The sequence below is a fragment of the Salminus brasiliensis genome, chromosome 12 (genome assembly GCF_030463535.1).
Source record: "Salminus brasiliensis chromosome 12, fSalBra1.hap2, whole genome shotgun sequence".
NCBI lineage: Eukaryota > Metazoa > Chordata > Actinopteri > Characiformes > Bryconidae > Salminus > Salminus brasiliensis.
Genome location: NC_132889.1, coordinates 31,224,670 through 31,250,729, shown reverse-complemented (window position 1 = coordinate 31,250,729; position 26,060 = coordinate 31,224,670). Strand labels below are relative to the sequence as shown.

Sequence of the window (26,060 nt, the reverse complement as noted above, 5' to 3'; positions counted from 1 at the left end):
TTAAGTAGAAACAAGTATATGTAGACCAGTAGTGGCATTGACCAGTAACCAGTTTGACCAGTGGTTGATGTAGATGCAGATACATGTAGACCAATAGTGGTGGTGAAAAGGCGGGGCTTAACCAGTTTGACCAGTGGTTGATGTAGATGCAGATACATGTAGACCAATAGTGGCGGTGAAAAGGCGGGGCTTAACCAGTTTGACCAATGGTTGATGTAGATGCAGATCCATGTAGACCAATAGTGGTGGTGAAAAGGTGGGGCTTAACCAGTTTGACCAATGGTTGATGTAGATGCAGATCCATGTAGACCAATAGTGGTGGTGAAAAGGCGGGGCTTAACCAGTTTGACCAATGGTTGATGTAGATGCAGATACATGACGACCAGTAGTGGCGGTAAGAAGGCGGAGCTTAACCAGTTTGACCAGTGGTTGATGTAGATGCAGGTACATGTAGACCAATAGTGGTGGTGAGAAGGCGGGGCTTAACCAGTTTGACCAAGGGTTGATGTAGATGCAGATACATGTAGACCAATAGTGGTGGTGAGAAGGCGGGGCTTAACCAGTTTGACCAAGGGTTGATGTAGATGCAGATACATGTAGACCAATAGTGGCTGTGAAAAGGCGGGGCTTAACCAGTTTGACCAATGGTTGATGTAGATGCAGATACATGTAGACCAATAGTGGCAGTGAGAAGGCGGGGCTTAACCAGTTTGACCAGTGGTTGATGTAGATGCAGATACATATAGACCAGTAGTGGCGGTAAGAAGGCGGGGCTTAACCATTTTGACCAATGGTTGATGTAGATGCAGATACATGTAGACCAATAGTGGTGGTGAAAAGGCAGGCTTAACCAGTTTGACCAGTGGTTGATGTAGATGCAGATATATGTAGACCAATAGTGGCGGTAAGAAGGCGGGGCTTAACCAGTTTGACCAGTGGTTGATGTAGATGCAGAAACATGTAGACCAATAGTGGCGGTGAGAAGGTGGGGCTTAACCAGTTTGACCAATGGTTGATGTAGATGCAGATATATGTAGACCAATAGTGGCAGCGAGAAGGCAATTGCACATCATTGCTGGCACAAATGCGCAAATGCACACACACAGCTTGTCTAGTATCTATAGAGAAGCATTGCCTTTAAAATAGGACTCTCTGGAGCAGATTGGCACCATGCCTAATGCCAAACGTAGGCTTCAGGGGTATAAAGCCCCCCCAGCAGTGAGCTGTGGAGCAGCGGAACTGTGTTCTCTGGAATGATGGTTGGTGCTGCATCCAATACTTCTGGGATGAGTTGGGGAATTGGGGATGAAGTGGGGTGGTGACCATCCAACATCCTGACCTCACTAATCCTCACAGCAAAACTATCTAAAACTATCTAAAAATCTAGTAGAAAGCCTTCTTCTCTGGACAGTAGAGACAGTTTTTCAATGAGCAGGTGTCCCAGTACTTTTGTCCATATAGTGTAGCTCGAACTGCAAGTTTTAAAAAGGGCTGTGGTCTACCTTTGTTGAGTTTAAGACCAGTTCAAGACTGTGACTTATCCAGATTGAATCAAACTGAGCCTAAATGAGTGAGAACTTGAGAAATGAAGAAAAGCACTAAACTTAACCATTAAATATCTTGTGTCTTGGCTGATGAGCTACATGTAGAGCAACATGAGGGAAACTGGACACGGACATGTTTTGCATACAATCACTTCAAAATTCAAGCTCTTCTCTGTAGCTTACACTACAAAAGCCTCCATGCTGTTGTCTTTAGGTTATGTAACGCTAGGTAAGGAGTTCAGGCCGCTGATCTCCTGGGATTCTCGTCTCTTTAGAGATGTTTTGAATCCCAAATCCTTTTTTCCAGGAATGTTCTATGTTATTGTGGTCAGTGGAGGTGGTGGGCGTACTTTACAGTATCATATGAAACAGTCAGGGTCACAAAAGGCAGACCATAAACACACACACACACACACACACATATGTAAAGAGGATGTTCAGAATACTCACTGGCTGTTTTATCAGGTAGACCCACCACAGAGGTAGGCTTTGTGGGTTTAGTTACTGACTTTAGGCCATCTGTTGCTGACCAATTAATCAGCTGCCCTCTATCTCACCTATCAGTGGAAAAGGACCACCACTAACTGCTCATTATGGGTGGTCGACCATATTCGGCTCATCATTGACACTAACGTATGAGCGTATCAGGCTAAGACTACATGTTTATACGCGTTCACCGGCTGCCTTATTAGACATCTACTTTGTGGGTGTACAGTAAGTGGGTGTAGCTCTCCTTTTTCCATGCACAATCTGTGTTAGTCATCCTGCAGCTCTTCATCAGTGGTCAGTTTCTGACCACAGGACCACTGTTTACTGGATGTTTTGGTCGGCAGACTCCTCTCAGCCCAGCAATGACTTTGATGACTGTGTGTAAAAACTCCAGCAAAACTGCTGCATGATACAGTCACAGCTCCATGCCATCACCATGTTCACTTCACTACCATACTGAGAATGGTCAACCACCCAAATAATATCTGGTCAGTGGTAGTCCTACAATTATCCCTTTCTACTGATGGACAGGGTGGTAGTACCAGTGTTGTTGGGTGATACAAATTGTTTCATATGGTGTTTCCATTATTTTGGACACCTTATCATGCACATTCTTAAAAAGGAACCATTTTTGGTTCCATAAAGTCATTTCTATAGGTTTAAAGAAGTGTAAAGGTTCTTTACTGATCTGTTTCACAAAAACTGCTCTTTATGGAACCATGAATTGTTCCATGAATTGTTTCATAGCACCTTTTATTTTGTAAGAGTGTACGGCCAAGAGGAGAAATACCAGGAGAACTCTAAACTACCCGAACTCTATTACTAGGGGATGAGCTATCCAGGATAAAAAGAAGCAGCTGAGGAGGAGAAGAGAAAGAGGAAGGAGGAGAGAGAGAGTGCGCTAGAGTATCAGAAATTTCACATTCCAGGCTGAAAAACAGCAGGACGTTCCTTTTATTCCCCAGGGAATCGGAAACTCCTGAGACCCGTGTGAGTGTGTGTGTGTGAGCGTGCTGGAAGAAGGCCAAACTTCACAGGAAAGGCGCATTAAAGCAAAAATTATTAGCCGGCTTCTCCTTTGTTTTACTTCGGTATATTTGTGTGTGTCTAACAGTGAAGAGACCAACCAAGAGACAAAAAGTAAAAGTAGGAGAATGAGTACGCGGTGAGTGTTCATTCCTAATGAGTGTGAATGTGAGTGTGTGTATATATAGAAGTACGCAGAACATTGCTCTCAGGGGCTGGAATTTCCGGTGTTGTTTGTGCTCATGTTTGGCTAATCAGATTGCAAAAGGCCGCTTATGAACCTCCACAAAGCCCCTCAAACGCTTGTATCAATGATAAAACATGATAAAAGAGGATTCTGAGTAGTCAGACACATTTACATTTATGGCATTTAGCAGACGCTCTTATCCAGAGCAACTTACAAAAGTGCTTTGCTATTTACCCAAGAAAAGCCTTAGCTAGTCTGAATAGACTAATAGTTCAAAGATACCTCCAAGCTTTAGACATTACTAAGCACAAGACAATAAGGTGACCATAGTACTCTGCTATTCGTTCAAGTACTCTCGGAAGAGGTGGGTCTTCAGTCTGCGTTTGAAGACAGCGAGCGACTCGGCCGTTCGGACACCCAAGGGAAGCTCATTCCACCACTTCAGTGCAGGACAGAAAAGAGCCTGGACGCTTGTGTTCCACGGATTTTGAGGGATGGCGGGTCAAGCCGAGCCGTACTTGAAGCTCGATGGGCTCTAGGTGCGGAACCATAATATTTAACATTTAAACACACTGTGGCTACATTACAACTTGCCCAAGAGATACTCTGGAGAAGGACAATAGAATTTGTTGTGGTTCGAGTATGGTTACTCATTATGCACAGATATAGCGGATTGGTTGATAAGCGTTTTAACCCTGCTGTTATTTCACCATGATGGACACTGTACCTCTTCTAGAAAGCATATAATGAACCAATAAGTAAGGAAAATTCCCTGAGAGAAGAAAACAGGAACGACATAAACAAAACTAAAAGGATTAAGACAAGAGTACACAATAACAAAACTGGTCTATGTAAGGAGCCGGAGAAGGAACTGCAGGATGTGACGTAGCAACAAGCTAAGGAACTAGAATTTGTCTGAAAGAAATCCTAACATTAAAATTAAAATATTTTCACTTAAATTTTCTGAACTGTTGTATAAAAGCAATAGAACACTACAGGTCATGTGTTATGAACCAACAGCATGACTGCTTCATCACAAGTGTGCTTTTAATGCACAGGTTCTACTGCGGAACCACTTTGACAAGAACCAAACTGGATCAGAACTTTTCCAACCGGCCAACAAGGTCATGGGCACCTAAGGTTCACTGATGTGGTCCATGGAGGCCTCACCTCACAACTCGCAGGGCTTAAAGGATCTGCTGCTAACGTCTTGGTGCCAGATCCCACAGGGCACCCTCAGAGGTCTTGCGGAGGACATGCCTCGCATGGTCAGAACTGCTGTGGCAGCACAAGGGGGCCCTACTCAATATTAGGCAGGGGAGGTTAAAATGTTATGGTTGATCTGTATGTATATTAAATAAATACAGTCATACTTTAATTTAAAAAAAGTACATTTATTATTTTTCAATACTTTGCCAGCAATGCTAATAATATTCATAAAGAGATGTCCACTTGGACACAAGTGCAAACTTGCCTTAAGCACAAAGGAAACAAGTATAAAATTCTAAATTAATACAACAATATTTATATTTTCTTACATATCACTCTTCAAACACAATGGAAAATAGAAAAATACTTTACACAACTTTACTCTTTTTTTTCTCTTTTTTAAAAGCAAAAAAAAAACAAAAAAAAAAAAACAAAAAAAAAAAAAACGACTTTTTATATAATATACTCCTCCTCAAAAATTCTCTCCCATAGCTCCCAGAGCACACTCTGAATTAGCAGAAGTTAGACGGACGAGTCAGTCTCCATACTTGCATGTAGCTCTGAGGAGCGTGAACCGGTTACATACAAAAGTTGTTCAGATAAAAGAAAAAGAAAAGCCCCTAAAACACGAGTATTATACATGAAAACTTGTGCAACAAAAGCAAAACGTCTCAAGAAAGTCTACAGAAAGGAAAAGTGGTGGCAACTGGTGGGGAACAGTAATGGAAACAGATTACAGTAGTGGAGTGTGGATATGAATATGGTGTGAACATCTCTAACGCTACTGAACTGTGCTTTTTTAAACCATGTTAACAAGTCTTTGGCATGTTGCCACATTGTAGCACTTGTAAAGTTAAACTTTTTTCTCTTTTTTATTATTATTTTTTTTTTATAAAAGTGCTTGAACATAAACTTTGCAATTCAGTCCTTCAGAGATACTATTCAACACTTTTTGTTCAAAACATCCCAGAAGACGAAGGACCTGCTGCAAAGTTCAAATAGGTCCATCCTGGAGGAAAAAGGCAGAACACATCATCTCTGAGCTCACCCACACGCCTCAGTGGTGACCATCCTTTGGCAGATGGCGCTTCATCGGTACGCGCGTCAGTCGGACAATCAGATCAGAGTTCTCTTTGAAGTGTGTCCAGCTGTCATCCTTGACTTCATTGACCTTTCCCATGTTCAAAGTTCAGGTCATCTCCAGATGAGGTTTATAAGCCAGACTTCGGCTCTTCCTGAGCTTCTGTCCAGCACACCAATGGTCAGTTCCCACAAATGCTCTTATTTACACTGACGGACCGCAGAGGAATGCATGTACAAGCTCTTATTTGCTTAATTCAGACTGAAGATACAGTCCATGGTGGCATATTTAAAAAACCTTTATTAATAACTTAAATACCTTATTAAGAGCTTGCTAATGGCACATGCACTTCCCACTGCAGACAGACACACACACAAAAGTGCATAGATCTCTAACGACAAGGGAAAGTCAACACACCTCCTCATACAGTACCCAAACACACTCACAGCGCGGCATCTTCACCAGCAACACACATGCATACAGTTGGGCCAAAACACCTGAGTGGACTGCTGTCAAACGCAAACCAGCTCACAACAGTGTGGGCAAGTTCTTAGCGTGCAACAGTGGAGAACCTCATTGGCTGGAGAAGCTACTCAGCCCTCTGTTGATTCGGCAGCCACATCTGTAGCTCTTAACAGATGAGTTCTTGCTTTATTTCGGGCCGGGTTGGAAACGGCTCTGAAAAGCTGAAGGTGTCTCGGCCAGTCTTCAGTTCCCCCTGGCCGGGGCATGTGGGATACACCGGGATGACGTGCATTTCTGGGGAAGGGGCGGGACTCTCTGGCTCTGATTCAGATTGGCTGGCCTCCTGTTCGTCAAGTGATGTGGGCATATCGTGGGGGTCTGAGTGTTGGTTCAACCAGGGGTGATTCAAGCACTGTTCTGCGGTCGCTCGATTTCTAAAGAAAGAGAAAAGAGAAGACTGGTGAGAAATAATTGGTCAAGTAAAACAGACTGATGTTAGGGCTGTATCATATGGACAGAATTACTGACATCCCAATCTGACCGAGGACATTGGGATTGGAGGAGCCAGTCCTGATCAACTTCCAATCCTCCTCCACTGTAGCCCTCATAAATGGACATTACTCACAACTTGCAGCAGTTAGGTGCATTGTCAGCAGGATAACAGCAGTTTAAATGTCAGCAGTCTGAAACTACTTGAAAGTGGAAATATTTTTTCTGCTGTTTACGGCAAGTGATCTGCCACAAAAGCCACACAGAAATACTACACTGCTGCAGCATTCCACTTTAGAGTCACGACCGGTTAAAAACAAAGGCATTACGCAAATATTCTGTTTTCTGTGCACAAAAACATTTAACAAAGCCTTTGAATGAACCAGCATTAGAGAAAAAGGATCTCCTAGGCAGTGTATTCAATTGTAATACATCATGAGGCATCTCCAACCTTGCATCTCCAAAAGGTCAACTTTACAGGGGAAGAGGGGAGGAAAGGGAAAATGTAAATTAAAAAAGAAAAACAAAAATGTATTCTATTGGTCCATTCATTTTGAAATTCTGACAACTGCCAGATTAGATTAGGAGAGATTTTTTTTTGTGGGACAGGGAATCGGTTTACAATAGAAATACCCACACAGCCATGTTAAAAATGGTGATTTTACTGCAAATGTGGTAATTGGTGGACACTTAATGAAGGTTGTCAAACAACTGGATAATAATCAATATTGAAGAAGTATAAAAGAAAAAAGAAAAACCAAATCAGTGTGACTCTTCACATCATGCTCAAAAAGGACACAGGACATAAGTGGACATGGCCCGGAAGGTCACCGGTTCAATCCACTGGAACAGCAGGAAGTACGGGGTGTGGGAAGTAAAGGAACAGCTCTTTCTGCTTTCTCAGCATTTACGACTGAGGTGCCCTCGAGTAAGCTCTAGTCACCTCTGTGGCATTAGCATGTGTAAGAAAAGGCTACATATAGAGCTCAATATCGGTGAGGCACAGACATACTGAGCAGCCCTACTTGAGGTTAATTTCCATTTTCAATTAACACATTAAACCAAATCTATGGTGAAGCACCCCATAAATGTGTCTTAAAAAACCTGGGTCATGACCGCAGGGGCCATGGATGCTGGCTTTTTGTAATGGTTCCACAAAAGCCTCAAATCTCAGAACTCAATCTCTTTTTCCCCCTTTCCCCAGGTTTTTCCCTTCGCTCCAGGATTACTCGCACGCACAAGAATGTTTCCACATAGCTGTAACCTCTCTCCTTTTTCCTCTCCATCTCTCATACCGCTGATGATCTGTGGCCATAAAGTTTTAGTGAGTGCGGATTACGGCCCTGGATCAGCGACAAGGGCTGCAATCATTCCTCGTCAAGCCGAAATGGTGACGGACCCGGGCTGCCATCAGTCACACTGACTCAGCCAAAGCGGCCACCGCTGTGCATCAGCTTCAGCAGGGAGCCAAAGTAATGTGGGAAAGCGGCAGGGCGATGGGGTCAGCTCACTGTACATTAGAAACCAAGAGGCCATTGCATTTTAATGAGATTAAGAGCTGAGATTAGAATGCGGTGTTTATTTTTTCATTGAGAGGAACAAAGCCAAGTACTACAGCTTCATCAGTCAGGTTATGTAAGCTCACTCATGCAACTGGAGCACAAGAAGACTATTTTCCTAGATAGATTTATAGTAAGCGGATGAAGAAATGGATAAATCTGCCATTTCCCAGGAACTGCAGATCTCTACTGTCAAATATGCCAATTTTGAGATACTACTTTGGAAAGTAACTTTTTAACCATTTCAAATTCCGACATGGGGAAGGGGACTGAAACACCCAGTGACTACTACATTTGTACTTGCTACAGTCTCCTGACTTACTCTGGTTTTTTGCACAGCAGCAACTGGATGAAATCCACTGCGAGGGAAGAGATTCCATGGAAAACGTCTTGAGAGTAGTCTACGTTGACTTGGGAGATGTTGAGATAGGTCTCCTGCTTGTCCTCACCCAAGAAAGGAGATTCCCCAGTCAACATCACGTACGTCAGCACTCCAATGCTCCTGCACAGGGACAAAAGAAGTGTGAGTGGGGAGAGGTTTTCTTAGGAAAAGAAAACACCTCACCTAGTCATACAGACCGGCAGCCTTTACTTATCCACCCAGTGTTATAAATGTGTCATCCTATTGACAATATATGAGGGCAATTGGTTTTATCTAGGAACGTTCATAGAGGAAGGCTATGGCACACTTTAATAGATTCCCATAAAGCACTAAACAAGCATGGGTGCCATGCAGTTCACACATGCACACTCACACACCCTTGCTTTCTGAACTCTTACTCACCACATATCTGTTGCCGTGCTGATTTTCTCATAGTCCAGAATCTCAGGAGCTTCGGGGGAACAAAAGGACTGTTAATTGACAACAGTAATTTCCTCATTGTACAGACAATGATCATAAAAATGCTAAACACAAAGTCAGGTCCTGGAGGTCTTGGAGATCTACTACTCTGGAAATTTCAGATCCAATGCCTTCAACTCCAACACTCAGATGCCCCTGAAGGCCTTTGTTACTTGGATCAGGTGTGTAACATTTGAAGGGTAGCTAGATCACCAGGAGCAAAACTGGACTGCATTACACAGCATCAGACGCAAACTAACAGACTAGAGTATTTAGCTAAATCATCAAGTAGTTTATTCATAACCATATGCAATTGCTGTCCAAATTAAACTGTGCTCCCTCCGGTCTTTGATTCACAGTGAATACTTCCCAAATTACTCCTGGAGTGACTCACCCATATACTCCGTAGTGCCCATAATCTCTCGCACTTCTGACGTGCTGTCCACATGCCGCGACAGGCCGAAATCTACGATCCTGATATCCCCCAGCGGCTGGGCACTGGTCAGTAGAATGTTCTGAGGCTGCAACACACAAAACATAGAGCAGCAATGTTTAAAAATGGACACATTTAACCAATAAGACATTTAACAACAATAATGTGACATGTGAATCAGGCAGTTGTATTTTACATTGGGAAAGTGACCAGATTAATGTTAACGAGACACTAGCTAAATCATTTGAGCACTGAAACTGTCCCATTTATGGGGTTAAGTATGTTTCTGCATAAAAGCCGGATACATCTACTTGCGTGGGTTAAATTCCTCTTGTAGCAGCACGCCCGATTCTCTGCTTCATGCAATTATTTGGAAAACGAAAGCCTTCAGCAGCAAATTACATAAGATTAAGTGTATGACGGATTGGTGTGGTGGACAATTAAAGATGTTCTTTGGAAAAGCCATTACATGCGACCTAGTCATGCAGACTGACAGCCTAAACATTTGACCCTACCATGTAGACTGAGCCTTGAATTGTCTTTCCAGTTAACCTGACAGTTGTAAATGGTACTGAACATCTTCCTAGAACCTGTCCTACTGACGATAAATGATGGCGATTGCCTCATGACTCATTGTTCATAGCAAGGCCATTCTACTCTGAGGCTTTCTACACTAAACTGACCTTAAAATAAACTGCTGTGCAGTTCACACATGCACTTTCCTCAACTCTCGTTCACAGACGTCCTCTAGTTTTTTTATTTAACCACATGCTGACAAGAAAGATGCTGGGAAAGTCAATTAAAGGGGCCTTTCCGAGAGTCTGGTACACAGTCTAGTGAATAAACATTCCTTGGTCGTTGCAATTTGTACTTAAAACGTATCTATTTACCAGCGATCTGTGGCCTGGCTGCTTGGTCTGTCCAACTACAGACAGCTGATGCATGACTTGGACAAGGTACGACTTTTCCTCTGCTATTTTTTTTTTTTTTTTTTTTCATCTTCTTAATAAATCTTCTTTTCCTGCTCTCCTTAAGCTTTTCCTTCACTCTGTCTCCAGTATGGTATGCTGTCTGCAAGGCTTTCTGATCTGATAAAGCAAATCTATAGATGGGAGGCTAGAATCACGTCCATTATTCAATATCCTCAGCACAAACACAATTGCAATAAGTCAAAATTTAGGGTAGCTTTTCTTTTGGACACTGCTCTTGCTTGGGACAGAACAAAAGTCAGCTCCCAGACTAGTCAAAACAACAGTGTGCGGCCAGATAAATCTGTTGATTTATTCAAAAGATTTCCATTGAGTTTAACTGAGCAACCTTGACAGCAGTGACAACTGCACCATAGTTTGTTATGCAACACATTCCCTTCCACACAAGCTTAATGACTGCCTGAAAGACAACACTAAAGGTTTATTGGACCCAGAAAACGAATAGCAGACGCCCCATCTGGGGCCGCAGCTCCTGTTTGTTATGCAACCCATTCTTTTCCGAACGCGTAAAGGCACCACACAGTGAGACCTGGTGCGGCAGAGAGGTCAGGAGAACTTTTACACACGTGCAGTGCAAGCGTGCTCACCTTCAAGTCCAAATGGACAACGTTGTTCTTGTGAAGGAAGGCCACGCCGGTCAGAATCTGCCGAGCCAATCGGATCACGTCTTTCTCTGTGAAGGCCTCGTCGCTGTCGGCGACACACTGGTTGAAAATCTCACCTCCAGCAGCACTGAAAAGAGATAAAGATATAGAGATAGACACATTAGAAATTCTTGTTGGACCAGGCTTCCCCACCTGCCAATAATCAGATAATGGAGCGGCACTAGCAATTGTTGTGTTACTCAGAAGTGTTATGTTCATGCTTTTTGGCCTTCAGCCATTCAAAACGCACAAAAGCTCCCAGACAAAGAGTGTGAAGAACATTACAGAAGTACAGAGCCTACAGTCAATCAAGAACGACATACTCGCATACAATTTCAAAACTGCATAACATTTCCTTAGCACTCTGACCCAGCAATAGTGCAGACACACTCAAAACACAACTGCGACCCCATGCCAAGAGCTACAGAACGCCTACCCATAAATCAATACCCCCACCCAAAAACAGCAAGGGCTGTAATTACCCCAGATTTATGGGCTCTAATAGGAGGGCAGGACCTGCTGGTCATTGGCCTACTGTGATAACCAAAGATTTCTAGAACAGTTCTGACCATAAATGCTACCTATCGGTATTGTTAATCTCAATAAAGCACAATGTAATAAAACTACTTCAGTCTAGAGTTTATTGTTAAAGTGTCTGAGGATTAAATCAAAAAGCAAGTCACTGGACTGCACTTGGAGAGTGGAGTTATTAAAGGCACCTGGCATACTTGATGAACAGCACTCATTGATTCAGAGGAAAAAATAAAAGTAAGAATTATAACATTAACAATATTAATCCTTTTGACACATTCAAATTGTATAAAGAGCATCTTTAGCAGTTCACATCTATTCTCCCCGATACCCAGCCAGCTCACACTAGATACCCCCCTCCCCCCCCACCTTGTCATCTGCACCTTCTTAACAAGATGCCCAATTACCACATTAGAGGAGACTTCAGGAGGTGAAGGATGGGGTAGTTCAGGCGGCGTCTTGCATAACCTTGCCATGGGTTACCGTGCCTACGGGGATTTGCTGTTGGATGTGCTCTTGGGCGATGAAAGGAAGGGCAATGAGAGCCATGTGCACGGGATTTCAGACCTGCGTGCATGCGTGTATGTGCACTGTTACATAATTCCAGTTCCAGCTGTGTAAATAATTGGGGTACTCAGCATGGCTTATCAGAATGGCAATCACCTTTCATTTGAACCAGGAGCTTGTGTTCCTGTTTGGGGACTATGGGGGGGGGGGTCCAGTCCACTGAAGACCTGACCCAGTAAACAAATCACAAACTTGATGGAATATCCTGTGAATCTGTATGCTCTTAGGCCAGTTTTAAGAGTTTAAAGGTTCTCATATACCCTACATATGACTACTTTAAGCAGCATTTTTACCTTAAATACACAAATGGCCTCCTGCCAGAACTGTGCAATATGTGTAAAATCCTGAAAGATCAATTAATCAGGATAGCTGCATCTCTCAGCTTGCCACGATGCAATTTTCAAGTGTTCAGTGTATACAAACCAGAATTTGTATACAGCCCAGGAGCAAAAGATACTAACTCCTACATACATAATGCTTTAAAATCAATTCAACATCTCTGCTGTTCAATGAAAAACCTCTCAATTATGGTCTGTTCTTAGTTGTCCATGGTTTGAACCCTGTAGCTGCTCTGTACACTGTGTAATTAATTCTGGATAATAATTTAAATACTCTAGCTTAGAATGGAAAATAAGTGTATGTTTATTTTGATTCATTTTAAACACAGATTACATCGTTGCTGTCCAATGAAAAACATGTGAGATACATACATATACATACTTCAATAAATCTTTAGTATAGCCCTAACCTACTGTAAACATACTACTTTGCTTGGTGTGAGTAGTTCTTATGCTCATTAGAAGAGAAACTCAGACAGGAAACTCAAAACATTCAAAATGCGGATATCTGGTCCAGGTTTGATTTATGGCTTCCACTGACAACGTAGTAAAATAAAAAAAAAACGGATTTGCATTGAATCACATTTTTTATGCTTACTTTATTACCTCAGTCTATCTCTCCGAGACACAGACACAGAGGGACTATAAAGGGCTCCTTCAGTGATCCCATAGAAGAACCACTTTTGTAGTAGAGATGTGTGCGAGTATGAAGACCTTCACAGTTCTTTACACAATCACATCGCTTTAACAAAAATGTAGGATTCTCTTTATGGAACCAAATGTGGCTGTTCTGTGGTATTTCTCAAAGAAACCTTTGTAGTGCCTTTATTCTATTTTATAGTATGGACGGCAGCAATCATGCGAGCTTCACCTTTTACTGAAAAAGCAGAACCCCAGTTCAGACCACAGGAAAGTTTCTATGCCTGAAACAGCTGTATAATGCTCCAAAGTATTCAACACAAAGCACTGCAATTACAGACAATTAAAGGGTTTCAACTGACCAGGACGAAAAAAAAAAAAAAAAAAACCCTCAGGTGGGAATATTAGGACTCGACTTCACCAGGGGAACAGCCTTCCAGTCTGAATAGCTTTCTACCCTTCTTCAAAGTTGACTTTGGTCAGTACGGGACACTGGAGGTCTGTAGCCTAGCTAGTCTGGACAACTGCAGCAGCTGAAAGGGTCAAAAAAGCTGCAGAACGCATCATTAATCTGCTGGAGGGAGCGGAGAGAGGGATGAAGGAGAGAGTTAGGAGGCAGGTGACTAGGATGAAAGCGTGGTAGTGAAGAAGTTACATAAGGCTTGTCAGAGATCAGCTAATGCCAGGCTATGATTAAGGAGTTCAGAGAGAAAAAAGACGGAGTGATCGAGGAGGAGAGAGGGAGTGATGGGGGAAGTTTTGGTTCTTAATTAAAGAGGAATGAATAACAGATTAGTCATCCGAGAGAAAGGTGAGAGGAGGTCAGAAATCCTGTCAGTCCAGAAACTAAATGTATGAACAGTTCATGTTGGACTCAACTAGGTTGTTTACAAGACTAGACTCAGAACGGTAGACTGGGAAGGGCTTTTTTTTAGTCTATTCTGGTTAGGTTTGGCCAAATCATCCAAACAGGCTCTGAAGCAGCATCATGTGAGAAATGATATTTCCTGAGCACCCCCTAAAGTTGGGAAGAGTAATTTGCACCCTTAAAGGACACACTTCTCACATGCATTTCTGGACAAGCTGAAGGCTTTTAAAGGTAAAATGCTACATAATAGAGCGCAGAGTTATCCAGTGGATACTAGATGCTGCCACTTTGATCAATGGATTGGTTCAAAGGATTGGCCAGAGCCCAAGAGAGAGCACAATTGGCTCTCTTCCCACACATCAATTCAGCATGATGCTGGTCAGCATGAGTGTCCGCTAGCTGATGCATCAGAGCTGCGTACCCAGCGCTTTCCTCCAAGCATATCAGTTGCGCAGTCTCATTGCATTGGTGGCACAACAAGTGTGCTGAGGATGAGGAGGTGGTAGCCCAAAGTATACCAGAAAAAGGTAACCCAACGCTGATCAGGGAGCAAGCCATGACCTGATTCGACTGTGGTTAGGTTTCTGGTGAAGCGGTCACGTTCACACAGAATCGTAAGGGCTTTGTCTCAGTGCCACAGTGTCCTGGCTTTAAAATTTAAAGGGCAAGATAAAAAGTGTGCTACTTTTCGTTGCACTCAGCAGCTGCACTGAGGATGTGGTTGTGGCTGCAGGCCTGTGTGCGTCTGTGTGTTTCTGTGCTGCGCTGCTTTTAGAAGCCTTGTGAGAAAAGCCACAGGAAATGGAACATTATTTCTCTGCATCTCTTGCTCCCTTTTTCTCGCTCTCCCTGTTCTGGCTCTCTGGTTCTTCTGGTTCTACCATAAAACAAACCCACGCCTCTCACAGGGCAGGTGGAAAAAAATGAAAGAAGATTCAACTGCCTAATTAAATCAAATAGCACACACACACACACACACACACACACACACACACACACACACACACACACACACACACACACACACACACACACACACACACACACACACACACACACACACACACACACACACACAAGAGAGCAAGAGACAGAAACAAGCAAACTGAGAAAAAGAAAGACAGAGAGAAATAAACAAACATTCAGACAGACAGAGATGAGAGTTAGATGGGACAGGGCAAAGAAAGAAATAGGCAAAGTGTGAAAGACAAAAGAAACATGATGAAAAGAGAGAAAATGATGTAGAGAGGGACAGACGCACACACGCACACACACGATGGTACATCAAGTCAGTGCGCCACTGAGAAAGTGACACCTTCCTAATAAGGTAATGAGAGAAGTCATTGTGTCGCTGCGGTGTGTGTGGGGGGGGGTGTGTGTGTGTGAAGCTGTTAACTGACGCACAGCTGATTTTCAGCAGAAGCTGGCTCAGGAAGTGTTCTTTTTTTCCTCTCTCATTTCATTGAGAGACAGACAGATGCAATCTGCTATTTCTCCAAATCTTCGTCACTCACCAGCCAGCATCCTGTGTGTACACATCCACACACACTGCAAAAACTGACAGAAGAAGTGCAGCGTTTGTGAAAGTGCTACAGTCTTTGACAATGAGGGGAAAATCTACACAAACCTCAACAAAAAAAAGAAAAGAAATAAAAAAAAAAAAAAAAGAAAAAAGAAAGAAAAAAAGTGAGAGAGAGAGATGGTGAGATGAAGGGGGTGTTTTGGTAGATGTTGTTCATGTTTTTCAGGGTTAATGGCCTCTCATTTCCACCTCATTAGAGGCTGGTATCAGCTCCTCAAACTGATCTCCCGCCAGGAGTTCCACATAACAGCACGTTCTGAAGTGAAAAAGGCTGTTGTGCAGTGTTCACATCTACACCCCTCATAAACGTCTCCAGATACAGTCACTGATACAATAGCTAGAAGGATCAGGTCATGTGTTGGAATGCTACAGTATTAGGTTTAAATCCAGAGATTGAGTGGGGCTTACGGAGAGGATGGGAGGATGAAGAGATGGAGACCATTTTGGGCTGGATTCGGGACAAGCTTTTGAGGGAAAAGCAGTGGAGGAACAGTGGACTCTCGTGGGGGAGAGGTTATTTTGAGTTTACTCTTTCTCTGATTTCTTGTGGTTACGGAGTTGGAACATCCTCCGAGACCAGCAGAGTAGTGCACTCCAGGGCTTTGGTGGTCGAAAACACCATTCACAAGGCTAAAAGCAATGCCTACAATGTCTACTATTTAAGACGTACAGATGTTGTGGAACGCACTAGTTACGGATTTTACCCAAAATAAGTAACAGCACACTACAGCAGTTATCATGTAGGCCACAGGGCCCCCTCTATAGGGGCTTTCTCTACCTCAACACACTGATTCAGGTCCACAGGAATTTCAAGCCTTATTAATAGGGGTTTTTTTTAATTGTCTTACAGCAGTGTTTCCCCAACTCCAGACTTTGAGCTCAAGGCTTTTGCAAATAATATTGATATACACTATACAGACAAAAGTATTGAGACATCAGCTGATTATTTCTTATTTCTTCTGAAATCAAGAGCTGATCCTGCTTTGACATTGCACCACAACTTAATGCTGAGGGGCTTTATACCGCTCTAGCCCACATCTGGCCTGGCTGAAAAAAGGTTCATGTTTATCTTCTCTACAGGAACTAGACAAGCTGTGTGTCTGTGCTTTTGCACATTGGTGTCAGCAATAGGTGCAACTTAAAGTAGCTGAAGGAATTTATTAGAAGGGGTGTCCACAAACATTTGGACATATAGTGTATGTCAGACCAGAGAAATCGTAGCAGTGCAAGGTCTCATCACACACACACACACCCCTTACCATTCCAGCACCAGGATGATCTCATTGCTGGTCTCGTACACCTCGTGCAGCCCCACTACGTACGGGTTGGCCTTAGCTGACTCCAGCACAGCAATCTCATTCATGATGTCCTCGCGGCAGCTCTTTCCCTTCCGTCGTTTCCGCAGAAACTTGGCGGCGTGCTCCTTGCCTGTAGCCTTCTCCACACACTTCTTCACCACAGCAAACTTCCCTCTGGAGGGAGACAAAAAAAAACCAGACATTAGTCCATCACTGCTTTCTAGGTAACCATTCAAGCATATGGCCATCCAACTTTTATTCATGGGGGTGCATCTTCAAGAGCTTGAAAAAAACTGAATTGCTGGTGCCAGTTAAATTAGGTTCTTTGGCTGTCTGTGATCCTTGGCTGAAAAGCTGACTCTATAGTCAGGTTTAATCCTAGACTACAACATTTGTTCAACTCAGACTGTCAATACAGACGTAATGGACTCCAAAACTAATAGTCTGCTTCCAGAAAAATACCTGTCCCATGAAGTGCTATCAGCAGTTAACCCAAATCAGTACATGGTTGGCCACCGAAGCTTGCAAAAAACAGGTCGATCGCGTGCTTTTGCATGCGGGAAGTGAACCGTCAGCTGCATCAGCAGCAGACATTTCCCCACACACAGATGACAAACGACTCGCCTGCTGACCACAATGACTCAAACCAGCCTCATAATTTGGAGCCATCAGTGAGCTGTCATTTACAGCGCTCTCATAATTACAGCAATGAGGAGGGATAACCCGCTGATGAGGTCAAGCTTGCAGAATTTCTCAGCAACAAGTAGGCTACCTCAGAAAGAGGAACAGTAGACTTGTTCAGTTCACACCCACAGACAGTTCTACTTGACAATTACACATTATAGTCTCTCCATCTGGCATCACTGAGGGAGGGCTGTCACGATTAACATTTTATTGAAAAGTGATCGATTAAATTAAATAAATGAATATTTGATGCCCATTTGATGTTGCCTAAATGTTCTCCATTTCACTATAATTACTATAAAAATATATATACATGTTATATTATTCTTCTTTTTAAAGGCTTTTCAGATTGACCTGCCCCCCCCACCCCCAAAAAACAACAACAAAACATTAGTGAACATCCTAGTGAAACCCTAACCATGTTCGTTTTTATGGTTTTGCCTTTTACAAAAACCTTGTTTAAAGCAGCATTATGCAAGATAATAATACATAATGTGGCTTTAAACAACAAAACTATTGGTAGATTTTTTGGTTAATAACATGACTACTCAGATTTAACACCCCTAAATCCATACCTACAGTCTCTTTACATCCTTCTCTTTCCTTCTACCACAGCCTTTCTCCAACGTTCTCAGTTTCTGCTAGGCCTGTCTCATACTCAAGATAACAGAGTGACAGTTGAAGGGTCTGGAGGATTTCCTCCCCACTCACATGCACATGTTCGTTTACCATAAATGATGTCCTGTCCATGCACCCTCTTAACACCTCAGCAACTACTCAACAAGAGCGAGGCCATAGCTCTGCATATACAAGCAGAAAGACAATGACAGACAAGCCAATTTGGACCGTCTCTTGTTTGACAGCAGAAAGAACAAACTGCTTCTGGTCCTGCCTTCCCCGCCTCCTCTTTAGGAATCCTTACAATAAGACACGGCTGTAGTGCATCTACGAGAGAGAGTGTGTGTGTATGTGGGGGGTACAAGAGACCACCCACTTTATCATTACAACAAATAACTGCTTCTCTGTCTCCCTCACTGGGTCTACTGTGTAGTTCAACCACACTTAAAATGTAACAGGAGCTCCCATCACCATTCATACAGGCAAAAGCCTGAGCTTTTCTAAAAGTGAGCTTTCTAACCAACCAATTAACCAACTGACCAACTTCAAATACGGACACATGTAGGTGTTAATAAAATCCAATGTAAATTATTCTGCTTAAAAACTAATGGCAATTGTGTATCGCAAAAATGACTAGTATTGTGATTGTACTGCTGCTTGTGTTTTGTCCATGGCATTTAAGAGCAAGTAAGCTTTGTGGGACCCTGAAGTGTACATGAGGACACAAGCAAGCACACAAACCGCAAAGGGTTCGAGCCACAGCATCACCCCATTTGTGAAATGATTGAACCACTAAGTGTTTTTGGTTCTGGTTCTGGTTGGCAGAACCAAAGGAGGTACTGTGGGAACAGTTATTTGGTACGTGACCAGTCATTTGGTGTCCAGCATTCATCAGCAGCCCAGTGCAATGACTCAACGCCTGAGGCGCTTGGCACAAGCAAGGAATTTCAGCCCTGCCAGTTTGTCAGGCTTCGTTACCTCGGCACATGAGGAACTTATCGTGATCCCAAACACTACACATACACACAGAATCGCCACGCATTCTCTTCCAACCAGCATCTAATTTACCCACATACTGAGCGGAGCCACATTTGGTTTTTTGTTTTGAGGGCAGATGAAAACAGTTGAAGAGAGCGGGAGGTCAAGTTCGGATGACCCAAGTTCTGGGTTCCCGGAGACACCTAAGAGGTGGAAGAATGCAGAGGCCAAAACAAAGAATGCAGAGTTTCTTGCAGTAGGGGATGTTTCTTAAGAAAGACGACTAAAGGTGAAAGGGCATGACATTTGTGATCATAACTTACTAAAACCTTAACCCTGTGTTGAAACCGTTGAAGACCATGACACCGTTTAGGGTTCTACGGTAGTATGCACATGAATAGTTGTGGGAGGCAGGGACGTCGTGCTAGAAAGTCACCCATGGGCTTACAGGCTTTTCAACCCTTTCTAATACACACTTACTATGAAGTTTCCAAAATGCAGAAAACCATACAGACAATGTCCCTAATTGACTCTTGGGTTGACTCCAGAGGACTTAAAACTCTAAAAGGATGTCTTCATTCACAGTATAGACAGGAAACAGACACTCGATGCGGTTACAGAACCCTGATGCAGCAGTGGTAGTGCATCCTGCCTGAAACTAGACCAGCAGTGGCACTTTTTTCTCTCTTAGTCTTTGTCTCTTAGACTTGTGTATGCTGAAACTGGACCCCGATATATCGTTTCGTCTCCGGTTGCTACAGGGTATTTCCAAATCCACACTATATATGAAGACATCTTGAATTCCCTCGAAAGCTTGACCCATTCAAGTTGGGTCACGTTTGATGCCCTCCAACATTGTCCGTACGTTTTAAAGAGCTTTAGTTTTACTTAGTTTTGCTCTGCACCAGCTGACCAGCTGCATGCACAGGAAGATGAATTTGGGACAGGATAAACTCATTTAAGGATCCTCTGGGGAAGTTCCTAAAAATGACACACTCCACCAAAAAGTCCCACAAGCTGAAATCAGGCCACCCCACTTATGTAACACTAGAAAGTGGGACACCCACAAGGGTCTATAGTGAAGGACTTCTCTGCAGACAGTCAGTTCAATAGAAAGCTACTGCAAAAAAATGGTTAGCAAAACAGTCCCTGATGGCTGAGACACTGCTAATAATACCTCGGAGAAATGGTTTAGGTACACGCAGGGCATCCTAATGCACAATCGTATCCAACAAAAACCAGTACATATACAACATCAAAAAATTTCCCTGGTTGCCATCACCACCACTAAGCAAATCGGAGTCGGCAGGCTTGCATACAATGCCCCATTTCACTACCAGTCTGAGCGACTGTTTACATGTCAATGGTTCAACTATGCAGAAATTTTTTAAAATCTGTGGAATTCCCCTTTAAGGAGCTCAGCATTGTTCCTGGAGATCATCTCAGTCAGCACAGGTCAGTTCCAGTCCTAATCTGACTCACCTGACCCATCAAATCATACAAGTTATGAGCATAGGAACACTATGAGGAAGGTCTGCTAAAAGGGCTGCTTAACCAAACATTTCCTTTATAATGCCTTTATAGTGTCTGCCATTAATAACCATTATGTCATTTGTGAAACGCTGTAAACCTGGAGGCTTTTCACCTTCATACACGGTGAGCAATATTAGGCATTTTGACCTGAATTATTTATTTAGGTAAATACCAAGGTAGATTCCTTCCTCCAGATCCAAACAAAGGCAAGCGCATCAACAAATTTCTTCAACAGTCTCCAAAACATCACCATCTGTATGGGAATTCTGCACAAGGAGCAAAAATCTGCCTCTAAAAACACACAGCAGACTGAGTGAGAGCTCCACTTCTAAGGAACTTTATCCTACACCGTGTGATCTTAAAACGATAAAACATCTGTCCGTGTGGCGCAGCGTGCTGTCCGTCTGCGTGTAGCAGTTTTACGAAATGTTTGAGCGCAGGAATGCAGAACATTTTGACAGGCGGACTGAAGCCGTGCGTGAGCTAAAAGGCACAATCTCTCCACAGATCTGTATTCCTTCTTCAATTGAAAGCAGCAATCTGGTCAGAAAATCAGACGGTGTGGGTTATATAAAGAACAGCAGGCCTTGTGACCCATGCATGTGGTGTCATGAATGTGTTTTATTCAGAGGAAAGGAACATTCCAAGCAAGTTAGGTGGCCAGACTTGGACTGGAACAGACCTTGCTCTCAAACCAGCAGTTGCTCATCTGAGACGACTCTGTTGAGCGTTAGATATTTAGCAAATACTGTATGATGAATATTTGTTGGTCTGACCCTTTAAACTTTCAGCAGGTTTATACAACTCTGCAGAGCAGACATGAAACTGAGAAGGGAAACACCTGAGACCACCAACCCCTACACTACTCCACTGCAGCCTACATAGCCAATATAGCTACTACTGAATGCATTACTGACGGCAGTGAGACGGCAGTTTCACATACTATCACGTCCCTTTGGTCTAAAAATATGATAAATATAAGAAAATATAATTATATTTTATAATTATAAAATATAATTATATTTTATAATTATAAAATATAATTATAAGTGCACATAAACATATGATTATTTTCAGAGATGCTAAAAAAATAAATAATAATAATAATAATAATAAAAAAAAGAGCTTGAAGAGCCCTTAGAGTAGCCAGCTAGTCCTGCCAATCTGTCGCTTAAATAAACAGTAATTAATGCCAATACAGCTCCACCGAAAAAAACACCGTAATAAGATCACAATAGGCGTTAATATATTGTAATACAAATATTTTGCATTCTTTGTTAACTTAACTGCTCATTAAGTTAAGCTTAAATCCTTCACGTGCTGCAAACATCCACCGCTTATGCTAATCAGCGTTGTTTATTCTTTTCCTACCCGTATTCCGACAAGCCCCGCCCTCCTTGGCCAGGATTGGCTAGAAGTAACCACCACCGGCGCTACTATTGGCTCTCAGCTCGTTCTCACAGCCATTCTACCAAACCAGTGCAGGAGGAGGGACTTGTTGCACTACGGGAATACGGGTGGGAAACAAAAAAACACTGCCAACAGCCAAATAGTACCCCCGGCCACCTCGATTAGCGGCTACACGTGCAGGAGTATGACCCCCACAGCCAAATGTGGATCAATCCAGCTGGCAGCAATTTTTGCTCTAATTAAAGAGGCTTATTCACCACGTTTGTTAGCTAGTTAAACCCTCTCCAACTTCCAACAACCAAAACAAACCTTAATGGGATTGCAGAAATTGCATTGCGCTGTTAATTGCACTTCCGGTGGATACATTAACTGCATTTCGTTGATGCTAATGACAATTTAATATTACGTGTAAATAAAAAAGAAATGCACAAAAACATCAGGCTCACCTGCCAAGCTCTCTGCCGACGAGGTCGTAATTGTCAGTAAACGGGTCCATCCGTGTTCTCGTCTGGGGCTCCGTCACCATTCCGTTCTTGTTCACTATAGCGGAGTCCGGCATTGTAGTCCTGAGGAGGTGGCTTTACTTCAGAAGAATAAAGGTGAGTCGTTAAATCTATCAGCTGAAGCCACAGAAGTGGCTTCGTGAATGGAGGAGAGTAATTTGTGAGATATTCAGCTCAGCTGGTGCCTTCTGGAGTAAAAACGACCAGCACAGACGTGTGGATACTGTCGACTAACTTGTGGACAGCAGGCAATGGCATTAGAGCATATCTGCAGAAGGCTGTTAGTCCATGAATGGAAAAAGAGCAGAGACCCAGAGGCAGCGTGTGCTCGCGAACACGCAGCGGCTTGAGAGTGAAGACATGTGCGCGCACCAGCGAGAACTTTACGACAAGACACGCCCCTTTGCTGTGGCATCGCACTGGTTGGCCAATTAGAAGTAATCACTGGGGCGGGGGCGGGGCCATGGCTGTCTGAATTAGCAATCGAATCAAATCAAATCAAATCAAATTTTATTTGTCACATACATAGTCATACACAGTATAACTAAGCTATACAATAAAAATCTACATTTAAACTTAACTAAACCTTAACTTAATGAAGTAAAGTGCAAAAGTGCAAAAAAATAGAATAAGTTACATTTAAGTTAAAGAATAAAATATAAAAATATGAAAATATAGAAATATAAGCCAAAAAAATACAAAATACAAATATACAAATATATATACAGAGATGAAATAGTGCGTGTCTGTGTGTGTGTGTATATATATATATATATATGTATACATATGTACATATTTATCTGTATGTGAGTGTATGTGTGAGTTAAAAAGAAAGCATAGTGCTTCAGTGAGTGAGAGGTGTTGGGGTTGTATGCTTATTATTTATTAATATGGAAATATTTCAAAAATGAGAAAACGTCACAGATCCCTGAATTTTCCTGAGCTGAGAGGACTGGAGTGATGTTAGCTTTTAAGTGCTTAAAGAACTATGACTGAAAGTCAGTGTGTGTGTGTGTGTGTGTGTGTGTGTGTGCATGCATATATGTGCACTTGATGAACTTGTCACTGCCCTGGCAGCAGAACTGAGCCAAACCCTGACCTGTCAAGCACCTGGTTCCAGTCATACCATGCGTGCAAGCGCACATCCACACCCACAGACACACACACACACACACACACACGCACACACATATTACATAAGTTGGATACTATAACAGTCTGAAACAGAGCCACACCACCTGAGGCACATCAGAATAGATATTCTAGGCCAACATCGGTGCAGAACGAAATAGGACCTGTAAAATCCAGAAATATCACATTTCTCAGTCCTTTGTGTCAGAATAGAAAGAGGCCCCACTTTGTGATCGAGAAAGGATGTTGATGTGGTGAAAAAGTTTAGATCAAGTAGACAGAAAGTGAGTGGATACGATTATGCCAGAGGAGAACCTTTGTGTGTGTGTGTGTATGTATGTATGTTATGTGTCTGTGTGTGTGTGTGTGTGTGTGCGCGCGTGTGAAAGAATGAGACAGAGAATGGGGAAGGGGTGTTGTAAAAGAGGAAGGCATGGGTGGAATCCTGAGACTCATTAGGTCATTTGTGTTTACTGCCCTGTGGAGTCAGTCATGCCGACCACTGTCCACCATGAGAAATGTGTCACCTCATCATCAGACACTCTGGGCTGTGTGTGTGTGTGTGTGTGTGTGTGTGTGTGTGTGTGTGTGTGTGGGGGGGGTCATTTTGGTAGCCAGCTGACAGACACATACGCTGTAGCAGTAGACAGAGAGGGTCATGACCTGCCTCTGAGAAGCTGAGTCTGAAACTGTACCCTCTTCTCTATCCCCTACATGTTATTCCAGGGACCAGAATTCGGCAGGCTAATGAACCACATTGTAAGAACGTGAGAAGCTACATGTGAATCCTTAAACTAAACAACACAATGAATTATGGGTACTCCATTCCGCTAGGGTGCATCCATACATTGGACACTATTTATCTTACTATAAATCTGCACTAGGTTTTCGGACACCATTACAAAATGACGGAACCCCAAACTAACCCCAAACTAACACGGTTAATGAGCTACCCCCCCAATATCCACCCCCCCCCCCCAATCCTCGTAACACACCACAGCGACCACAGGTCTGTTGGGTTTAGTGTATTTAAAAGCAGAGATTTGGGGATGTCCGGAAAGCTATTAATAAATAAAAATTCCATTACATACTCAGGAGTGACTGGAATTTACCTATCCCTGCTCTACCCAGAAATGCATTCTTTTCTAGAAGCTGTTTGACAAGCTTTACAGAATATTTGGAAAACATTTGTCCAATTATGAATTCCTAATAATGGTATTAGTTTGTATGTATGTGAGATGAGTGTAGTTGTTTATGTCCAGTAATATTGCTAATATCGTCATTTGTAATCTCTTGTCATGGTTATATATAGAATCTGCCCCTTTTCTAAGAATATTTAAAAATCCAGACACTACATAGTGAACTCCTTAAGTATAAAGTAAACTGTAAGACTACAGTACATAGTGACTGCATAGATACATTGACAGTGTCTCCTTGCTTTCTTCATCTCCCCACATTTTCACAAATATTCATTGTTTATGTAAATGAGAGAGTAGTCATTGGGAAAATAACATGCGGGCAGAATAATCTACCAATTCGCTTACATAATCTTGACCACTTTTGACCATCTGTAACGCCTGGCTCCAATTATGTTCACTAAAACTGTTTGTCTCAGATCACATCAGATGCCTTTGCTTCCTTTATACCCCAATAAAATCAATTCATATAAACAAAACAAGCTCCCCTGCACCCTCACAACAAGGCCTCATGTATAGTTACTGTGGCCATCGTGTAAAAAAAAACTGAGAAAGAGGCCTTTATCTTAGCTGCAAATAGGCTAAGCTGCAAATGAAGCTACTAACACCTTCATGCATTACCCTGCGTTCACACTAGCGGGCGTCAGAGCAACCAGTCGTTTCCTATGGGATTTGTTCCTATGCGATTTATAGCCACTCCCTGAATTTTTTGTTGTAGTGGTGGTGCCAACCATGAACGAGAGACTTATAACCGCCGTTAGTTTAATTCATTTTCTATTCATTTTATTTAGAATGTAGCTATTAAATGCACATATTTAATAACGATTTTTAAAATAAATAACGATACATATCTAGTATGTGTGTTGGCTATGACATTTTTCTTCGAAAATTTGGGGCGATGTAAGCTACTTGTCGCCTGGTAGTGTGAACGCAGAGTTTCTCTACATTCTGACTGACATGTATTTTAGCAAATTGTATGTTTTTGCTGTTTCAAACCTGCTTTTGAATAGGCCTGGCATAGTTCCACCTGGGATCATTTTAGCCTGCGATCTTAACATTATGGGGCAACTTTACTAAACATTAGAACTGTGAGTTTGAACAATGAGTGGTGTGCTATAGTTTCTGATTAGTCTGAATGAGAATTTTGCCAGTGTTCTTTAAACCTTACCCAACCTAGCAACAGTTGCTACAAAAGAGTGCATTTATGGGTGGATCATGGACAGGTAGG

The 26,060-nt window shown here is 42.6% G+C and overlaps 1 protein-coding gene across 1 annotated transcript; it reads right to left on the bottom strand.

Moving 5' to 3' along the window:
• Positions 1-4,864: 4,864 nt before the first annotated feature.
• On the bottom strand, positions 4,865-22,837 carry stk17al (serine/threonine kinase 17a like). Its single transcript, XM_072694207.1, has 7 exons — positions 22,449-22,837; positions 16,741-16,953; positions 10,900-11,044; positions 9,285-9,411; positions 8,834-8,882; positions 8,372-8,551; positions 4,865-6,435 (listed from the first exon to the last, which is right to left on the bottom strand). The coding sequence occupies exons 1-7, from the start codon at positions 22,559-22,561 to the stop codon at positions 6,168-6,170; spliced, it is 1,095 nt and encodes a 364-aa protein (XP_072550308.1). The 5' UTR covers positions 22,562-22,837; the 3' UTR covers positions 4,865-6,167.
• Between the last annotated feature and the right edge of the window lie 3,223 nt (positions 22,838-26,060).

What these genes read in the sequence shown, in the direction of transcription:
- stk17al (XM_072694207.1), bottom strand. Translation starts at nt 22,561, where the DNA reads ATGCCGGACTCCGCTATAGTGAACAAGAACGGAATGGTGACGGAGCCC. An exon ending in GGGCACTACGGAGTATATGG is followed by an intron (nt 8,883 to 9,284) that starts GTGAGTCACTCC and finishes GTTCCCCCGAAG; the next exon opens with CTCCTGAGATTCTGGACTAT. An exon ending in AGCACGGCAACAGATATGTG is followed by an intron (nt 8,552 to 8,833) that starts GTGAGTAAGAGT and finishes GTCCCTGTGCAG; the next exon opens with GAGCATTGGAGTGCTGACGT.